Here is a 19,163-nt window from a genome sequence, read left to right as displayed (position 1 = left end):
GCACCCTCCATGGCCTCTGCATCAGCTCCTGCTTTCTGGCCTGCTTGAGTTCCAGTCCTGACTTCCTTGGTGATGAACAGCAGGATGGAAGTGTAAGCTGAATAAACCCTTTCCTCCCCAACTTGCTTCTTGGTCATGATGTTTGTGCAGGAATAGAAACCATGACTAAGACAGTGACCATGAGCTACTGTGACCTCAGGGTCCCGACTGAGGTTTAAAATGGGTATAAAGAACTATGAAGTTGTTCCCTACAGTTTGATTTCTCCTATAGACAGCCTGAAACATGGTGACTGTTTTAATAAAGTTTTAATAAAGACAGGGATAGTGAGAGGGCAAGATGTAGCCACTAGTGTCTCCTGGCTTATGGCAAATTCTGGCGGATTCACCACAGGAGGATTTAGATTTAATAAGGCTTACAAGATTAGGCTTTAGTTGTTGCACCCAGTGATTAAGTTACCATTGTTTCTGAACTAAGTTTTGTGTAGCGTTTTCCTTCACACGGCTGTTCGACTGGGTTTAAGAGAGAAAGGTTAAGCTACAAAACAACATATCACATCAGATGGCAGACATACATCCTTTACAGGAGCGACTGGCTGAACTTCATCAGGAGTCTCTTTGATAGGAAGATCAGCTTCAAGACTGAAGGAAAACCTTGTAAAGCCATTACAACAAGAGAGAGTTTTCAGTGTGGACTGCAGATCAAGGAGTTAAGAGCACAACATGAAGAAAATATTTTAAAAATCAGCAGATCAGTTTTTGCAGGAACAAAAAAGGAGGCTCATAAGATTTGATCAAATGATGGACAAGAACTGGGTAGAAATGATCACGTAGCACCTAAAAGTATTTTAAATGTACCTGAAAATGATGCAAATAAGAATGAGGACCTGTCAAGCAATCATCTTCCACATGGGAAAGAATGAGTCAAACAAGTTGGTGATGCAGGGTTGCCTGGAGTAGAAGAGAATGATCTAGCAAAAGTAGATGAGCTTCCTGCTGCTTTAAAGAAGCCCCCTGTGGTAGCTTCTCAACATGAAAGTCATCAGTCAATCTTCCAACTGGGCAGCCTCTCTCACGAAACATGGCTCCAGGTTCACATCGAAGCCAGAATGAAAATCCCTGTACTTCAAAACCGAACCATTCAAATCCTCTTCAGCACATAACTCCAGGCCCAAACCTGGAGTGGGAACCCAGAATTCAAATAGACATGCTAAAGCAGGCCACCAGGGACAGAGCCAATGATTTCCACAAGTTGAAGCAATGATGAAGAACGGGAGCTTCAGCTGGATCCTGTAGACTGTGGCAAACAGCGCTCCAGTGATGTCCTTCAAGTCTAAGAGATTCCCGAAATCCAAAGTGCCCGGCAGCGGGTCATCCCTACTTGCCAGTTTTGACTTCTGTTGTAAAGATCAGGTGTATCAGTTGTAAAGATACATTGAGATAGGTTTAAGGAAACTTTCTTTTTAAAGATGTATTTATTTAATGTATATGAGCACACTGTAGCTGTAGAGATGGCTGTGAGCCATCATGTGGCTGCTGAACTCAGGACCTCTGCTGACTCTGGCCCAAAGATTTATTTGTTATATATAAGTACACTGTAGCTGCCTTCAGACGCACCAGAAGAGGGCATCAGCTCTCATTATGGATGGTTGTGAGCCACTGTGTGGTTGCTGGGATTTGAACTCAGGATCTTGGAAAGAGCAGTCAGTGCTCTTAACCGCTGAGCCATCTCGTAGGCCCCTTAAGGAAACTTTTAATGAAGAAATGTACCAATGTACATATGCGAACTTTTTCATATTATCAAAGCAGATACTTTTTTTGGTTACGACACAGCTGGGCCACAAACAGCTAATCTTTGCACTTTAAAGCAAACTAATGTAAATTTCACATTTTATTGAGCCTAATTTTTTTTTCATGAAGAGACAAACAGGAACGAATGGTAGTACAGGTTCCATGCTGCACACAGTATAACCACAGTGAGAAGTTACGTGGCTGAAAAGTCCTCACTAATACATTTGCGTTACCCCACAGGGGTCCTCTATTACCCCTCATTTAACACTCTTGAGGGAGTTATGCTAGAATAGTTACACAGAAGGGGGGAGGCTGGGTGCCAAGCAATGGGCAAATGTACAGAATGGGCCTCCTGCTCCTTCTGTCTTACATGGGCGCTGGTGTGATGGGGCTGAGGCCTGATGAAAGCCTAGGTCATCGTTACCATATCTATCAGTTGTTCCTTACACGGTTCTTGAAGTTGTGGAATGCATGGTTAACAAGGTGTTTTTGTTTTTCAAGTAATACCAGAACTGTTTAACTCTGGCCAGCACTGGCTAGAAGGTCTTTATATTTTCAGAGCTCAAGCTGGTGAATACATCCACCAGTTAAGAGTCAGACTCTGAGAGAATTCACTTTGAAATGAGTCTACAATCCGTACAGCAAAGCTTTTCTGGTAGTTTTAATGATCGCATTGGATTAGACTTTTCCAGAACAGTAAGCAAGGGATTTTAACAGGTTTTAATTAATGAACAGATGAATAGAAGTACCGTGAAGTCCACAGCTATTTTACTGAAATAGCTGAAAACTTTGTGATAAAAATGAGTATTTATAATTAATGTTAGTTAAGAACCCACCAAGCTCATTTGCTAGACTTACAGAATGGTTTTCAGCGCATTGTGTCTTTTGACATTATTCATTAGGCTATATAAGCTAGCTAATCCTTGTTTACTGAACTTTTAAATTTTTTGTGTTCCCTAAAAGTTAAAGGTGTTGATCATAAGGGAAAAATGTAAGGCTGTTAATCCCAAGGCTATTTTCCCCCTTTTGTTTTTAGAAGGGCTGCTATTAATTACACATAAACATGAAATGCTGGAGAGGGAATGTAACTCAGATGTGTGAGGCCTGGGTTTGATTCCAACACTGGAAACAGCAAACAAGTAAGTAGACATGAAAAGTCCCCACACTAAGGCTCTAATCGAAATACTAACAAAAATCGTGTTCACCTGCTAAGACCTGAAGTTCTTACGGTTCAGTCCAAAGTTTTTTAGTGGCCAGGAAAAGATGGAATAATTTATTAAAATCTGTTTTTCTAGTATATCAGATTATAAACCACTGGGCATGTATCACATCTGCAATCCTAGTGTTGAGGGAACAGAAACAGGTGTGTTCCTGAGGCTCACTGAATAGAATAGCCATCCTGGCCTAATTAGCAAGTTCCAGGTCTGAATAAGGGACAATTGTTCCGGAGGAACACCCCACCACACACCACACACACACACACTCATACACACACACATACACACTCATACACACACACACACACACATACACAAAACTAAACTAAACTAAACTGAACAGTTCGTGCTTTCGTTGTCAGTAAAGTTAGGCCTCTGCAGTAAAGTCTGATTTACACTAAAATGCAGTCAAAGGGGAGTGACACACAGCACAGGCATTAGCCAGGGGAGCTGAACCTACAGATGCCTGGTGATACTCCATACTTGATACTGTAGAACTGTACAGGCAAAATCATGAAGATAGATGCCTGCTGGTTCCATTGTCATAAAAGCGGCCACTTGATTTTACGGTACCTATCTATCTTTATACAGCAAAAACTTCAATTAGCAGCCTAGACATTTTATAAACTGAGTAATCTTGGAACCAATTGATAATATTTCTGCCTGTATTAACATTTTAGTGCTATAAAATACTGTGTGGATCTCTTTAAATTGTGACATTCTACAGTCTGTATTAGACATGCTATTTTGTTCTGTTTATAGTGTTTTACTTCTGTCTTAAGATTTAGGGATTTTTTTTCATTTTGTATTTTAATATATTTTTACCCTGAATTAAGTGTTAATTTGATGGGAACTCTGCTTTAAAAAAAATCATCATAAAAAATCATCACTTTCTGGGTTCTAATAAATTAAAAGTTAAACTTGAATTAAAATTTTTAAAAGATTTATTTATTATAAGTACACTGTAGTTGTCTTCAGACGCTCCAGAAGAGGGCATCAGATTCCATTACAGATGGCTGTGAGCCACCTTGTGGTTGCTGGGATTTGAACTCAAGACCTTTGGAAGAGTAGTCAGTGTTCTTACCCGCTGAGCCATCTCGACAGCCCTAAAAAAAAAAAAAGTTTTAAGAGAGTTAGTGAAGCATAAACTTCTAGCTTGAGCATGTACTGAAACCGTTCAGAGCTGTCGGTTGACAAACACTGGCTGTGATTCCTTGATTACTTAGCATTGAAAACACTTTTCTAGACAGGTCGTTAAGGAAATCAGATGGGTGTTGGCAAACAAACCAAAGCAAAAACAAACAAACAAAAAATGGAAAAAACAACAACAATGACAACAACAAAAACCAACACCAACAAAAAACTGTCGCAAATGAAGAACAACAATTTGCTTTAAAAACCTCACAGACTGGAAGGAAGCCCCTGTCAAGGTCTGAAACTCAGGCACAGGCACAGGCACATTCCTTGGCTTTGTTCCTCTCATTTCTCCTCCATGAAGGGATTTGCCTATGTGAAGGCATCGTATGAGAGGAAATTTCCAGTTCCAAAGGCAAGTGGTCATAACTGCCATACAGTGGTTCGGTAACTCACGAATGGTTATTCCCTGTGCCTGATACGTCATGTGGAAGACTGCATATCTGTATATGATGAAACTATAGGTCTAATAGTCTAACTCGGAAATTGTGGGCTGGTTCATGGAGATGCCAGTGGATTCAGATTTTAACACCACAATGGATTTCCACAAATGGTTTCCACCTTGTATTTAGATGCCGAATGGTATTTTGATTGAGTTGTTAAATGCATTAGAGAGTTCTTCATGAAAGGTTTGAGCTATGGGGGTGAGTTCTGCCCAACCTTTAGTGGCATCAGGAAGGTTGGTTCTCTCGATGTTGATGTCTCTGTCCTTGGTTACACAAAGGAAATGCAGGTAGACGGTGAGCTGCTACTTCTAGTAGTCCAGACAATAAAATGTCTGAAAGAGCAGAGGAGTACGACTTCCTATTTTCTGATGAAGAGTTGTCGAAAAGGCAAAAATTTGGAGGCCAGAAATGGAAAGTGAACCGACCCAGAAGTGAACCAGGTGGTTACCATGACTGCTCATCGGGAAACTTCAAGAGAACGAGGAAGACGGTTTAATCAGAGGAAAGTGCTGACTACAGCAATTTTGAAGTGACTGGATTAGATAGAGCAAGCTTGAGAGGGAAGGGCAGGGCAGGCAGTTCCATGACTGGGGTTTCTGGGGAGAGGAAGGGAACTGAAAATGGCATCAAGCAAGACAGGTGGGGGGTGGGGTGGGGCTGCAGGCTTTGAAGAGTAAGAGGATGGATGCCCTCATTTCCTTGCCTTATCGTCACTGGGCAAGTCTCGGCCTTTCAGAGAGGAAGGAGGATGAGGACGGAGGACAAGGAACGCTGGTCAGCACACAACAGGAAGCTTGAGCGTGCCCCAAGCTTTTAACACTTCCTCCTCCAGAGCTGGTGAAGCAGACGGTGAAAGGTTAGCTGGGGAGAAAACAAAAAGAAAACAAACAACAACAAAAACCAGTAAAAATCAGTTGCTAGAAGCCAGCCAGAGAAAGAAGCAGCCGTGGTCCCAGCAGTGGCGGCGACGGGGGTTGGGTGTGTGTGTGTGTGTGTGTGTGTGTGTGGCGGCGGGGGGACATACAAGATGTGAAATCGAGTTTGGAAGCAGTCAGCTTTTTAGGAGACTAATATATTCCTCTTATGTAGTTTTTTAAAGTTACTATAATTCTATTTTCAACGACCTTTGGTCCTTTTTGGACTAAGGCTAGCATATACAGAAATAAACTTCTTTAATCGATAAAAATAAAATAAAAACGCATCAGCTCGGTGTATCTAACGGAAACACCATGTGACACTGTGACTACGTCATTCAGATTCTCATCACCCCCTTACCCACCCCCCTTCCATCCCTCCCTCTATCCCTCCCTCTCTTCCCCCTTTCTCAGTGCAGGGTCATGGAAATTCTACTTTGAAGGGAACAATAGTCATACGAATTCATTAAAACCCAAAATATTTCTTAACCTTCAACTAGCAGTTCAATGATCACAAGAGCATGCCGGGCACGTGCTCTACTCCGTTAAATTCACAGCCTTCCCTTTCTTTACTCTTTGAGAAAAGCTCTCCCTAAGTTGCTAGAGATGGCCTGTTGTTCGCTCTTTATTCCCTCACCATGAACCTGTAATGTCTGCCTCGGCCTCCTGTACAATAAGGATTAGAGCCCTACAGCACCAGGCCCGCACTTCAGACTCTGCTAATGTTTGTACCCAAACCTCTGGAGCCGCTTCCTTCTTATATTAGACTTCATTGATATGTAATGTCATCAAGTGCCACTAGGTGGCGACAAAGTCCAATGCCCGAGTTGATACTTGTAATGGCCCCCAAATATAAAGGGGAAGCCAGTCTATTAAAGGATGAAAAAGGTGGACCTTCTTGGAATGGCATTGGTACAGGGTGTTGGGTAGACAGGTAGAGATCTTGAGTTTAAGGTTAGCCTGGGAAACTGAATCATGGGTGTTGGGGACTGGGCAAGAAACAAAGAAAAACCAGAAAGCCATAAGACTAAGGAGACTAAGGAGCTGAGGTCAAGAAGATATGAACCCCTTATAAGTATAAACCAGTGAAGCACATACTCCCAAGCAATGGGAGATGGCAGGCGCTTTCTGGCGGGGGGGGGGGAGGGGTCTTCCCTCTGCTTGGACACATTTCCTGCTCGTGACTGAAGGATTATTTCTCTGTTTAAGAACCACGTTTTTATCCCAAGCCTCCATCCCCCTTTGCTTTCAGCTGCATTTTGGCTAATCCTCCATGGTTGACGGCAACCTTATCTGTCTCCATCCCAGGCACCCAAGTGTTCTGCAGAGTTCCAAAAGCCTGTCCATTAAAATCAACTCTAAAACACTCAAAAATGAGAGTGGTACAACACCCCCCTCATTTTCTCTGTTGGGCTCGGCCTCACTGAGGCAGGAGAGATACAAATGCTGGTGACTGGAGTTTCTCCTAAATAGTAGGAAGAGGTATGGGGTAGCAGTTTCTACAGTTTCCCCAGGAAGATGGTGCATTCACAGTATCTACAGAGGAGCTGACAACCTTGTCTAACTATTCTATTCCAATGACCCATGGTTCATATAGTCAGTATTTAATACATATTTGCTGACGGTGGAGCCAAGATACCTAGCCCCTGTACACTGTGATAAATATAGAAACTGGATAAAGGATGGTTTATATGGCAGGTACCCCATACTGACAACAGGGAATCCTGCAAGTGAAATTGGCAGATGTCCCTTTAGCACTATGAAGAGAAAAGCCACTCACTGGCCAACAGGCACATACTTCTGTGTTTCGCTGTCCTGGTCAGTGAGACAGTAATTGGCTTGTTACTTTACATCTTCTGGCACTTAAGCCTGCAAAAGTGTTTGCTTATAAAGAAAGTCTTCCTACTTTTATTTATTTATTGGTGTGTACGTATGCTCACATGAGTGTGTATGCCACAGCTGGAGTGTGCTCATAGGAATTCCATCTCCTGTTGGAATCATTCTCTCCTCTACTGTGTAGGTCTCAGGAGTTGAACTCGTGACCTCAAACTTGGCAGCAAGCACCCTTAACAACTGTGTGACCTCACTGGCCTTGGTGCCTTGTTGTCTTGCTTTTTGAGACGAGGCCTTACTACATCAGCCTTGATCGCTTAGTAGTCACTACATAGTCTAGGTGACCTCAAACTTATTGCAACACTGCCTTAGCCTCCTACATATTTGGGTTCTTGTTCTGTGCCTAAACTTCTAGCTCGGTTTTTCAAAAGCTTCCCACCTACCGGTAACATAATTTAAAACAAGCAGGTGCACATATGTTCTAGCTAGCATGATGGATGGTCTCAAATTGTTATGTAAATTAGAATTTTATCATAGTGATTGGTTTTTTTTTTATGAGCTAGATTATAATGAATTATCTCCAAGGTCATTCATGATTAGACAAGCAAAATGGAAGTTTTGAAAATTAATTGTGAATATACAGCACTATATGCTGAACCTTGGTATCAGAGCAACCCTGTCAGTGTGTTAAAATCCTGCAAGACTCGGCTTTCCTTGGCTCTTGAAAACCACCAGAATTCGCTTAAAGACACCAACATTTTAAATTGCTCTAATTTAATCTGTCAGCTAACTGTTAAATTAGTAAGATAGTTCACTAATAAATCAATAAAATTGAAATTAATGGGCTGTATTCAATGGCTTCCATTAACTGTGCATATTTCTCAAAAAAAAAAAAAAAAGAGCACTGAGTCTAACACAGACATATGCCAGAGGGGTGTTTGAAGGAAAATGTTCTCCATAGACTGAGCATCGCAACACTGGACTCCAGGGAGTGATGCTGGAGGAAGTACACAGTTGGGGGCAGACTTTGAGGCTAAAAATCCTAGCCTACCCATTGTTTGTGTTCTCCCTCTCTCTGTTCTCTCTGTTCTCTCTGTTCTCTCTGTTCTCTCTCTCTCTCTCCCCCACCCTCTCTCTCTCTCTCTCCCTCCCACCCTCTCTCCCTCCCACCCTGTCTCCCTCCCTCTCTCCCTCTCTGTCTCCTTTCTGCTTTGTTGCTTCAGCCATTATACCTCCCTGCTGTCTCAGCCTTGCCGTTATGGGCTCTAAACCTCTGAAACTTAAGCCCAAAGGAGGTGTTCTGGCCGTTGCTTTGGTCATGATGTCTTATCACAGCAACAGAAAAGTACCTAGCGTGGTCAGCGAGGTTCAGTGTGTTGGCTTCTGTGTGGCTGCGTGCAGAACTGAGGTGTAGAAACGAAAGCACCAGGCGGTGGCTTTATAAACACAGGATTCCCTAAGGATCCACTGGGAACAGGATTCCCAGGCACCAGTTCTGTGATCTTAGCTAGACTGTAATGCTGAAGACCTCGGAGAACTTGAATACATCTTAATCCCTAAGTCCAAGCTGGCTGACCCAGGCTGCAGCTCCCTAACCAGGCCCATCCTCTCTTCTGCAGCCCAAAGCCCACAGCTAGACCTGCCCTTGCAGTTAGATGTGGCTTTGCTACTCAGCCCAGGCTCACCCCAATGCTGGAAGCGGGGCAGGCCTCTCCTGGGGCAAAGCAAACCCTTCAGCTCATCAGAGCTGGTAGAGCTTGCAGTTGTGCGTGTGCACTGACTCTCTGGCCTGACTGGGTATTAAAGGCAAGGTTGGGGAGCAACAAGAAGAAAGAACCAAGAAGGCTTGGGAGAAGGATGTGGGTATCCAGTTGGCTTGAGCTCCCCCTCAGAGCAAATCCCTTTGAAACTTAGGGTTAGGCACTCTGCACAGAGATCTGAAGCAAGCAAGTTCTTGGCTTCGCCATGCCTCCATTTCCTCCCATGCCAATCGTGAATGATAAGAGTTGGACCCTCAAAAATCACTTCCGAACGTGTTGGATACGTTTGTTAATGTTCTCATTCTTTATTATTTTATCTGCAGGCCCTCAAATGTTACCAGAGTTCCTGGTTGTTGACAAACATCCTGTCAGGTCAAATTAGTGAAGGAGATGTCCGTTCGCTTCTCCGAGTCGCATTTGCTCGAAACAGTCTGTCCCTGGTTCAGCGTGGGCATTTAAACACAGCCTTGCCTACAGCAGGATGTCAGGCAGGCTGGGCTTAAACAGGACTCCAGGAGGGAAGTGTGCGTCAGCAAAGAGGAAGGAAGCCTCGTGGGCTGACTCAGCTTCAGTATTCTGCATCATAGGGATATTCTTCCATGTCTACTGTCCTGCAGCCGCAAGCATGGAGGAAACATTAGTGACATCTGACACTTCATGCTTGCTTCCTTAGAGACGGTCCCATGTATCCCAGGTTGCCTCTGAACTTATGTAATGGAGAGCAACCTTGAACTTATGACCCTCCTGCCTCTGCCTCCAGAGGACTGTGATTACAGGCATGTGCCACTGGGCCTGGTTTTGTTTATTTATTCATTTTTAGTTATTTGTCTTATGTATTGAGATTATAATGTAATTACATCACTCCTCCTCCCTCCAAAATCTGCCATATACCCCTCCTTGATCTCTTAGGAGTATATATGTATATACATAAACATATGTGTATGTAACAATGAATGAAAAAGAGGCCATGAACTTGAAAGAGGCCTGGCTTTGTGGACTACTGGGGATCTAACTCAAGATTTCACAGATCCCAGACAAGAACTTTCCCCACTGAGCCACTTCCCCAGCCTAGGTGCACTGATTGGGTGCCCATAAAAATGTACTTTCTGTGCTTCCTCGGGCTTCCCTCACCCCACACCATGATCGTCCCCTTTGATTGATGAGCAGAGCATATGAAAAGAGGGTCAGGAAGTAAGCAGTGGCCAGGCCATCAGAATAAGGTCATGATGATCCATCGTTAGAGACCAGCACACATCCCAGGGCCTCACAAATACTGTTTGAGTTCATCCTGCTTTATTGAGAAGTGGGGAATCAGGTTGGAATCAACGGATTGGTTATTGTATTGTGGTTGTTTGTATTAAACAAGGCAAGATGAGCCATGAGCTAGGACCTCCGTATTCAGTGGCTCTTTATTATCATCCCTACTCTGTAGATGGGGAAAGAGAATTGGCAAAGCTACAGATCCACCCAAGGCTCCATAGCTCCGGGAAGACTGACGTTTGGGTTAGAAGCCAGCTGAGCTTGCTACTACCTCCACTCATTATGTATCTACCAAAAATTAACCTATTTGGAGACCAAAAAAGCATCACAAACATGCCTCGAGCCAAATCCTTGATTTCTTTTTTCTTCAAGATTTACTTATTATTATACAGTACACCGTAGCTTCACAGGTGGTTGTGAGCCACCATGTGGTTGCTGGGATTTGAACTCAGGACCTTCGGAAGAGCAGTCAGTGCTCTTACCCACTGAGCCATCTCACCAGCCCCAAATCCTTGATTTCTAAGTGACAGTTCTGTTCTTGAATTGCTCACATAAGAAACAAAATCAACCAAGCAAAACCGCATTTGCTAGCCTGTTGGGTATTTTTCTATTGGATGTCAGGTCCTGTTGTCCTTTCTTCCCTGGATTGCTATAGCAGGCTCCCCGTGGCCTCTCTAGCAGAAGTCACTGAGAAACTTTTAAGACATGTCAGATCACGACAGGCTCTGCTCATTCTCTCCCAGCTTCTAAGCTCCTTCCACTTTAAACATCAAAGTCCTCCTCACAGTTCATGCCACCTGTATGCCCGTAGCTTTGAGCCCAAACTCACTGGCTGCAGCTTCTCTGGCTCCATGACTCACGAGCCCTAAATCCACTACACCTCAGGGCATTTGCACCCACAGTTGTAATTGCCAAGAAAGGTGTTGTCCTAATATCGCACGGCACATTTCTCACTTCCTTGAATTGTGACTTTATCAACAAAACTGTCCTTGGGCCATCACCTATAAAGCCTCCGTTCTACCTAGACACACTACGTCTCACACCTTTCACTAACTTTATTTTTTTTCTGTGGCATTTGTTACTGCCTGACATACATACTTAAAGAGTTACTTCAGATATTTCTAGAATATAGGATTGGGAAACATGATGTTTGTATAGTGTGATATGCCAAGCAACTAGATCATACACAAAGTGTATTACAGATAATCCAGTTAGTGAGTGAGAGAGTGGATGAGTGCTCTGGCCTCCTGCAAAGGAACAGCAAATTGTTTCTGAAAAGTCTGGCTCTATGGGTAAACTTCAGAGAATTAGCGGCAACTGGCAGTCGTGACTTCCCATGACTCAAATTTTATTTTTTCACAATTTCAGTATTTGAAGATAATGTTATCCTGGATGTCTTCCAACCCTTCCAGCTAATCCTCTACAACTTCAGAAAGCTTATACATAACCCTACCCCACTTACTCAGGCAGCAGGCAGGCTCTCCAGTTTCTGTTGAAGCTAAGGATAGTGGCCATCTCCTCGTCACTCAACTGGAAATCAAAGACCTGGAAGGACAAGCATCCCGAAGCATCCTTAGCAAGGAAAGGGCTGGTGCCTGAGGCTATAGGCATTCCTCTCTGCACCAACAGGTTCACACTGCATACAAACCACTTTCTAGATTAGGACTGAACTATTTATAGAATTCAGTGATCCAAAAAAGAGAGACCTGGGGCTTGTAGCCACAAAAATCTCAGTCTGTACAGTCTAATCCTCGAGGGACACATACATGGAGTCTTCAGGAAGGACATTTTCTCAAGTCTGGTCCATGCCTGTTCTCCAGCTAAAAGGTTGCTCTGCAGGCCAGGGCAGTCTGCCCTTGGGCAGGATGTCTTGATCCAAGTGCTCATGGGAAAGCAGGGGTCTTCTCAGTGGCATAAGGTACACCTGTGCTCAGAGCTGACAGGGCTTCTCTGGGCCCCACCCTCAGCCCATTTGTGGCTCACTGGTGGTTTATCTCAGCTCTGTTGAGGCCAGCTCCCTGGGACAAGTGTTCACAAGGTGATCAGAAATTGGGGAAGACACAGGGATAACCCAAGAATAGGATGAGAAGAAAGCCTAACGGGGAATCTTCGCATCACACATCCATATCAGGTGATCGGTCACCATCTTACCTGAATGTTCTCCTGTATACGTGATGGCGTCACAGACTTCGGGATCACCACCACATTCCTCTGGATGTGAAACCGAATCAGAACCTGTGCACAAAAAAGTGAAGAAAGCATGTGTTCACTAAAAGAGGGCTGTGGTGGTTTAAATGAGAACGGCCCCCAAAATGCACGTGTTTGGAAACTTGGTCCCCAGTCAGTGGACCTGTTTAGGAAGATTTAGGAGGGGTAGCCTTGTTGGAGAAGGCACATCACTAGGGGAAGGCTTAAGGTTTCAAGACTTAAGTCATTGCCAGGGTGCTCTCAGTTTCTTGTCTGTGGTTTGGGATGTGAGCTCTTAGCTGCTGCTCCAGCACCACGCCTGCCTGACTGCCGCCATTGTTCCCAACATGATGTTGATGGGTTCCTATCTCTCTGTAACTGTAAGCTCCACCCCCTGCCACACACACACACACACACACACAAAGTCTTTCTTCTATAAGTTGCTTTGATGCTGATGTCTTATCACAGCATCAGAAAAAGTAACTGAGACAAAGATTATCTTCACAGCTCCCTCTTACTCTTTTATCTCCCATACTCCTGAAAGTAACACCATGATTTCTCTAGCCAGGAGTGAAGACTTGGCAAGAAGCTAATGAACAGAAATGGTCCTGGTTTGGTAACAGCGGTATTTCCTGCAGATGCAAATAGACTTACGTTTCTCATTTCCTCCTCTCCAAGGGATTAAAAGGAGGCAATACAAAGAATAAAACAAGACTAAGAATGGATTGCAGTGGGCTGGAGAGATGGCTCAGCATTTAAGAGCACTGACTGCTCTTCCAAAGGTCCTGAGTTCAAATCCCAGCAACCACATGGTGGCTCACAACCATCTGTAACTAGATCTGGCGCCCTCTTCTGGAGTGTCTGAAGACAGACAGCTACAGTGTACTTACATAAATAAAAGACTGGATTGCAGGGTTGAAAGTGGGAGGCACATAATTTTACCTGGGCTGAGGTTTTCTTGTGCTTGGCGGCAATCTCTTTAATTCTGGGGTCCTCTAATAGTGAAGGGTCCTCTGGCTTGGCGCTAAAGGTGGAAAGATAGCTGGCTTGAGTAAATGACACCCACTTCCATGACACTCTCAAGGCCAAGCATTACAGTCTTCTCCACCCGCAAAATGGACAGGGGATCCTCCTGGAAGCTTGTGTCTTCCCTGTGATCCCCATCTGTAGGTTCTGCAGCCTCAGTAATTTTCAAAGGGTGGCTAAGCATTAAAATAGTAGAAGCATTCTTAAGAGGTAAGGCATCCAGTATTTTGTTTTTGTCTTTAAATAAAACACTGTGCCCTCCCCGTCCCCATGCAATCCTATTTGGATGTGTCAGCTATAGAGACTTTTTTTTTTCCAGGTATATAGGAAAATTACACCAATATGAATCAGTTATTAAACAATCATTTCAAAACTGATAAAAGAAAGCCATACTCTGAAGCCTCACCTAGGCCTGTCTGGGGAGCCCAGGGGACTGTAGGCAGTGACAGAGATGCCCTTCGAGTGACAGTACTGGATCAGTTTTTCCTGGGTGAGGTAAGGGTGACACTCAACCTGCAAGAGAAAACATCTNCATCACTAGGAAGTAGGCCTGCTTTCTGAGTGGCTCAGCGGGAACTCCAGGCACAAGAAAGGACCAACACAAAGGCCAAACACAACCCACAGACAGGTATGCTACAAACCAGACCCAGAGACCTGCCTCCCACCTCCCTCAGCATCTTGAACACAGACCTGAGAAATGAGACTCTGCAGACAGTATTGAATTCCTGGTGTTGAAGCAGGCACAGAGCAGGACCCACACCAAACAGAACTTACCTGGTTGGTCACTGGNTTATGTTTCAGTCCAGGCTTGTTCAGGAGCCTTTCAATCTGGAAGTGGTTGAAGTTGGAGACGCCCAGAGCTTTCACCAGCCCCTGGTCCACCAGTTCCTCCATGCCCTGTCACAGGGAGGAACATTGTTTAGATGGCTGTAGGATATAGGGTGCTGGCTTGGTTTAGTCCTGAGACAAGAGGAATGGCTACTCAACCCTCCAAGTTTTAGCTAAGCTGCAACACAAGAAGTATCAGCCCAGACAGTAGATGCTCATCAAGGGGCAGATGCTACCAGGAATGTATGTGTTCTGTTCTCACCTCGCCCAAACCTGGGCAACCTGAGAAAACGGGTTCATTCAATTTTGCCTTTTATCTTTCTTCCCTAAATGTGTGTGTGTGTGTGTATGTGTGCATGTAAGATAGACAGAGAGATGGGGGGAGAGAAGGAGAGAGAGAAGGAGAGGGAAGAGAGGGGGAAAGGGAGGGGAGGGAGAGAGAGACTACAGACTGATGCTAGGCCTATTCACTCTATTGTTGAGCTCCATCTCTAGCCTTTTTTTTTTTTTTAATTTGAGATATGGTCTCTCTAATTATCCAGACTAGCTTTGAACTTCTTCTGAAGCCCAGATTAGCTTCAAACTTGTGATCCCCCTGCCTCTGCTTCCTGCACCTGGATTATAGGCCTGTGTCATCAGAACCAGCTTCCTACCTGATTTCTGACCCCACGATCATCTGGGTCTGAAATCTGGCCTGGCCACAACCATGATGGAGCATGAACTTTTACCTTTTGAGATAATTTTTTGCCCAGAATGAGCAATTTAAAAATTGTCAAATGGGGCTGGAGAGATGGCTCAGTGGGTAAGAGCACTGGCTGCTCTTCCAAAGGTCCTGAGTTCAAATCCCAGCAACCACATGGTGGCTCACAACCATCTGTAACGAGATTGTGGTGTGTCTGAAGACAGCTACAGTGTGCTTACATATAATAAATAAATAAATCTTAAAAAAGAAAAAGAAGGGGGCTGGTGAGATGGCTCAGTGGGTAAGAGCACCCGACTGTTCTTCCGAAGGTTCAGAGTTCAAATCCCAGCAACCACATGGTGGCTCACAACCATCCGCAACGAGATCTGGCGCCCTCTTCTAGAGTGTCTGAAGACAGCTACAGTGTACTTACATATAATAAATAAATCTTTAAAAAAAAAAAAAAAGAAAAAGAAAAAAATTGTCAAATGATCTCATACCTGATGGTGGCAGCCCCAGATTCAACATGTAACATGTATTTGTAATTCATTCATGATAGGTTCCTACTTAGGAGTATAAAAGCATGCAGTGTGCTTCTTTCAGCGAGCCACGAGCCTTCACAGTGAGGCCGCTTGGGCTCATGTGACAGTTGGCATGACTGTGCACATTGATATGGGAAGGAAGGAATACACATGGGCCCCAGGATGAGAGCATAAGCCGAGTTTAAATTGGGCCTGAAAAAAAATAATGTAAATGAGGGAAATTATGAACAGGCCGGAAAGGACGGCAGAAGCCAGCACCAACTGCAGAGATGGCAGAATGTCCTCAGGCCAGTTTACTGTTTCTCAGTCTTTGTGCAACTCGGACTCCTGTGAAAGCTGAGAATTTTTTTTAATGCTGCTGGGTGCAGTGCAGGGTATCTTTCTAAATTCCAGGCTGCTGAGCACTGATGAGACCTGAGGCCACTGAACTCCCAGTGTGAGATGAGATCAGCTACATGTGCTTGTGAGTCCTAAGTGAACTTCGGTTTGCATGGCTGATCTGTCTGGCCTCGTTTACATTAACCTCTTCTGGATTTCAGTCAGTGAGGAGGCTATTGGATTAGCTGTTGTTCCAAAGAACTCCATGCAGACATGGTTAATCCTGCTGTCTCTAGTCAGAGCCCAAGCTTTGTCTACTTACGCCCTTGAAGGAGTCCAGCTGAGCAGTGCACTTGGGAGCACTTGGGAGGCAGAGGCAGGCAGATCTCTGTGAGTTCAAAGCCAACCTGGTCTACAGAGAGTTTTAGGACAGCCAAGGCTACACAGAAACCTTGTCTCAAAAACCAAACAACCAAACAAATGAATGAACAAAAGGTTTCATTTAGCAACAATTCTTGGATTCATTTATAGGACATATTACTAGGACATAGGACTAGGCAAGTCAGGGATACACCTATGTATCTATGACAGAATTGCCATTTGCCATAGTTAATTCAGTATAAGAACTCCATGTGTATTACATGTATAATATATCCATAGGTATTACTAAGTCATTTACATGGTCATATATGGCAGCCATCCTGTCACATTATTAATGATACACTTGTGTCGGTGCAGAAATGAATGCTGAAATCTTGGGCTGTCTTGGGAGCTTTGCTAACACAGACTATTGACTGTTTTTGACTCCATTCATGTAAAACCACTGCATTGTTCCTTAAGCTGTCAATCAAGCAAGCTGGCCCTGTGTTGTTTCTGGTTGTTTAGAAGCCTCAAATTTTCCCCTTTCCCACCCAAGTCAGAAACCCTCAAGAGTATCTTCAAATCCACTGTGGAAGTGAGGACAGATTTTTTAACTTTATTTTCCTACTGTTCTTGGGATGGGATCTTGTGCTCAGTGGGTAAAACCCCAGCACTAAGCCAAATCCACAACTTCTAGCTTTCCCCCTAGACGTGCTTGTCGCCAGCGTTCTGTTGCGAGCACATGTAACTAATGATTTACTTCCCAAGACTGATTCCTTTCAAATACATCTCTAGGTGTTAACTTTTCCAGGGAAGACATGAACACCAGATCAGCCCACAGAAGACCATAGAAGTGACCCACATCCTTTGGGGTTATCACCCAAGTCTAAGCTGGTAAAACAACCAATTTAACGGGGCTTCACATAGAACCTTGAGTGAGGAGCTACCTATAGGGGTAGGAGTAACTTTGGGGCTGCTACACCACCAACAAAAACATCTCCCCAGCACCACTAACCTCTTACATATCCAGATATGAGAGGAGGGGTCTTGTGTGCTGGCTCTTGAGCTCCTCCAGAGTTCCTCGCGGTCTACCTCATGACCCTCGTGAGCCCTCGTCCCACCCCCATCACAGGATGGAATGTTATTGGGTCCAGTCTTGTGAGGGTCTCGTGTTTACATGAGACTGCTCTAATTACAAGCAAGCAACGGCCAGGGCACAGCATCCTATAACACTAGGACTGCCATCCATTCTAAAACCTTGGCTGCTCTGCCTTATTTCCTTCTTCCACTGGCATTCATGCCTGCTGCCTATATCACTGGCATGCGTGTCTGCTGTCTATATCACTAGCATGCATGTCTACTGTCTATATCATGGGCATGCATGTCTGTCCTCTATATCACTGGCATGTGTGTCTGCTGTCTATATCACTGGCATGCATGTCTGTCCTCTATATCACTGGCATGCATGTCTGTTCTCTATATCACTGGCATGCATGTCTTCTGTCTATATCACTGGCATGCACATTTGTCCTATATGTTCTTGCTACTTCCAGCTAAAGTTCAAAGTAGCAAGAACACCATGCAGATGGATAAACACTTTTGGACGCAGAAGACTCACATTTAATGTCATTATATCAGTTCCCTCCTCTCGGGAAAACCAATGAGAGTCATTTTGAAGCAAGGAAACACAACACAAATACAGGGCTGCCAGACGAGCCCTGAAGACTCCTGGAATCTTCATCACACTTTGTTTAGGACAAGCTTGTTCACTTTTCCTCTGTTGACATTTGCAACATACAGTGGCAAAGACATTTTTAGAGAAAAGCCTCCATGATTTATTTAGCTTCTGAACATTAATTATGTGTATTAATTATTGATCTGTGTTCTTCAAAGGAATAGTATTGATCTGTGTTCTTCAAAGGAATAGAACTGATAGAGTAAATTGATTGATTGATTGATTGATAGATTGAAAAGGTGCTTGCTCTTTCTGATATTTACATATATGTTCACTGTTAGCCAAGCACTGTGCTAAAGGTTCTGGTAACTGGACTTAGGAGTCAAATCGCTCTGAGTCTAATCTTAATTGTGTCACACCCCTGTTCCATGATTTAACCACTCCCCAATTCTCAAGGCTATCAGTTTCACCATTGGAACATGGGAAACATCCCTCGCAGGACTGGTAACTAATGGGCTCTGGCGAAGCTTTGGATGTAGCTCTCTTCATCCTTTCACACCCTCAAGGATATATCAGTAGAATGTATTATGTGAGTGTATGTTTGTGTGTGTGTGTGTGTGTGTGTTCCTGCGTGTGTGCAGGCACCTGTGCCATAGCGAGTGTGCAGAGGTCAAAGGACAACCTCGTGTGCTGCTCCCCACCTTTCACCTGGTATGAGACAGGGCCTCCCTGTTTCTCTTCTCTGTGTGCGCCAGCCTAGCTGGCCTGAGATCGGCAGGGATGCCCCTCCTCCCATCTTGCCATATGAGCACTGGATGACAGACATGTGCTTCCACATCTGGCTTTGTATGGATTCTAGGTCCTTACACTTGTGCAGTGAACACTATACCACTGAGACTTCCCACCAGCCCATATGTAAGAGGAAACAAGCTTGAAAGAGTTAAAATTTTTCCCTAGGCCAGCTGGGTGTGGTGGATCTCTGAGTTCCAAGTTCCAGGACATCAGGGCTGCAGAGAAACCCTGTCTTAAAAACCCAAATTTAGCACGCCTTTAATCCCAGCACTCGGGAGGCAGAGGCAGGCGGATTTCTGAGTTCGAGGCGAGCCTGGTCTACAAAGTGAGTTCCAGGACAG

At 44.3% G+C, this 19,163-nt stretch overlaps 1 protein-coding gene and 2 pseudogenes across 2 annotated transcripts in view; 2 read left to right on the top strand and 1 right to left on the bottom strand.

Moving 5' to 3' along the window:
• Akr1b10 (aldo-keto reductase family 1 member B10) overlaps positions 1-19,163 on the bottom strand; it is a 42,649-nt gene that overhangs the window by 18,939 nt on the left and 4,547 nt on the right. Inside the window, exons 5-10 of one of the 2 annotated variants that reach the window (XM_021164321.1) lie at positions 14,400-14,522; positions 14,032-14,138; positions 13,542-13,623; positions 12,564-12,647; positions 11,875-11,957; positions 9,434-9,763 (exon numbers count right to left, since the gene is read on the bottom strand). In XM_021164321.1, coding sequence (XP_021019980.1) covers positions 9,721-9,763; positions 11,875-11,957; positions 12,564-12,647; positions 13,542-13,623; positions 14,032-14,138; positions 14,400-14,522 — 522 coding nt within the window. In that variant the 3' untranslated portion in view covers positions 9,434-9,720. Of the gene's footprint in view, positions 1-9,433; positions 9,764-11,874; positions 11,958-12,563; positions 12,648-13,541; positions 13,624-14,031; positions 14,139-14,399; positions 14,523-19,163 lie in introns of those variants that run through there. The other variant, XM_029478717.1, reaches the window with a different exon arrangement.
• LOC110296542 lies at positions 533-1,334 on the top strand (annotated as a pseudogene).
• LOC110296541 lies at positions 3,519-5,080 on the top strand (annotated as a pseudogene).

This window comes from Mus caroli, chromosome 6 (assembly GCF_900094665.2).
Source record: "Mus caroli chromosome 6, CAROLI_EIJ_v1.1, whole genome shotgun sequence".
Classification (NCBI taxonomy): Eukaryota; Metazoa; Chordata; class Mammalia; order Rodentia; family Muridae; genus Mus; species Mus caroli.
Note: the sequence above shows the minus strand (reverse complement) of the source record. Positions and strands in the feature narration are given on the sequence as shown.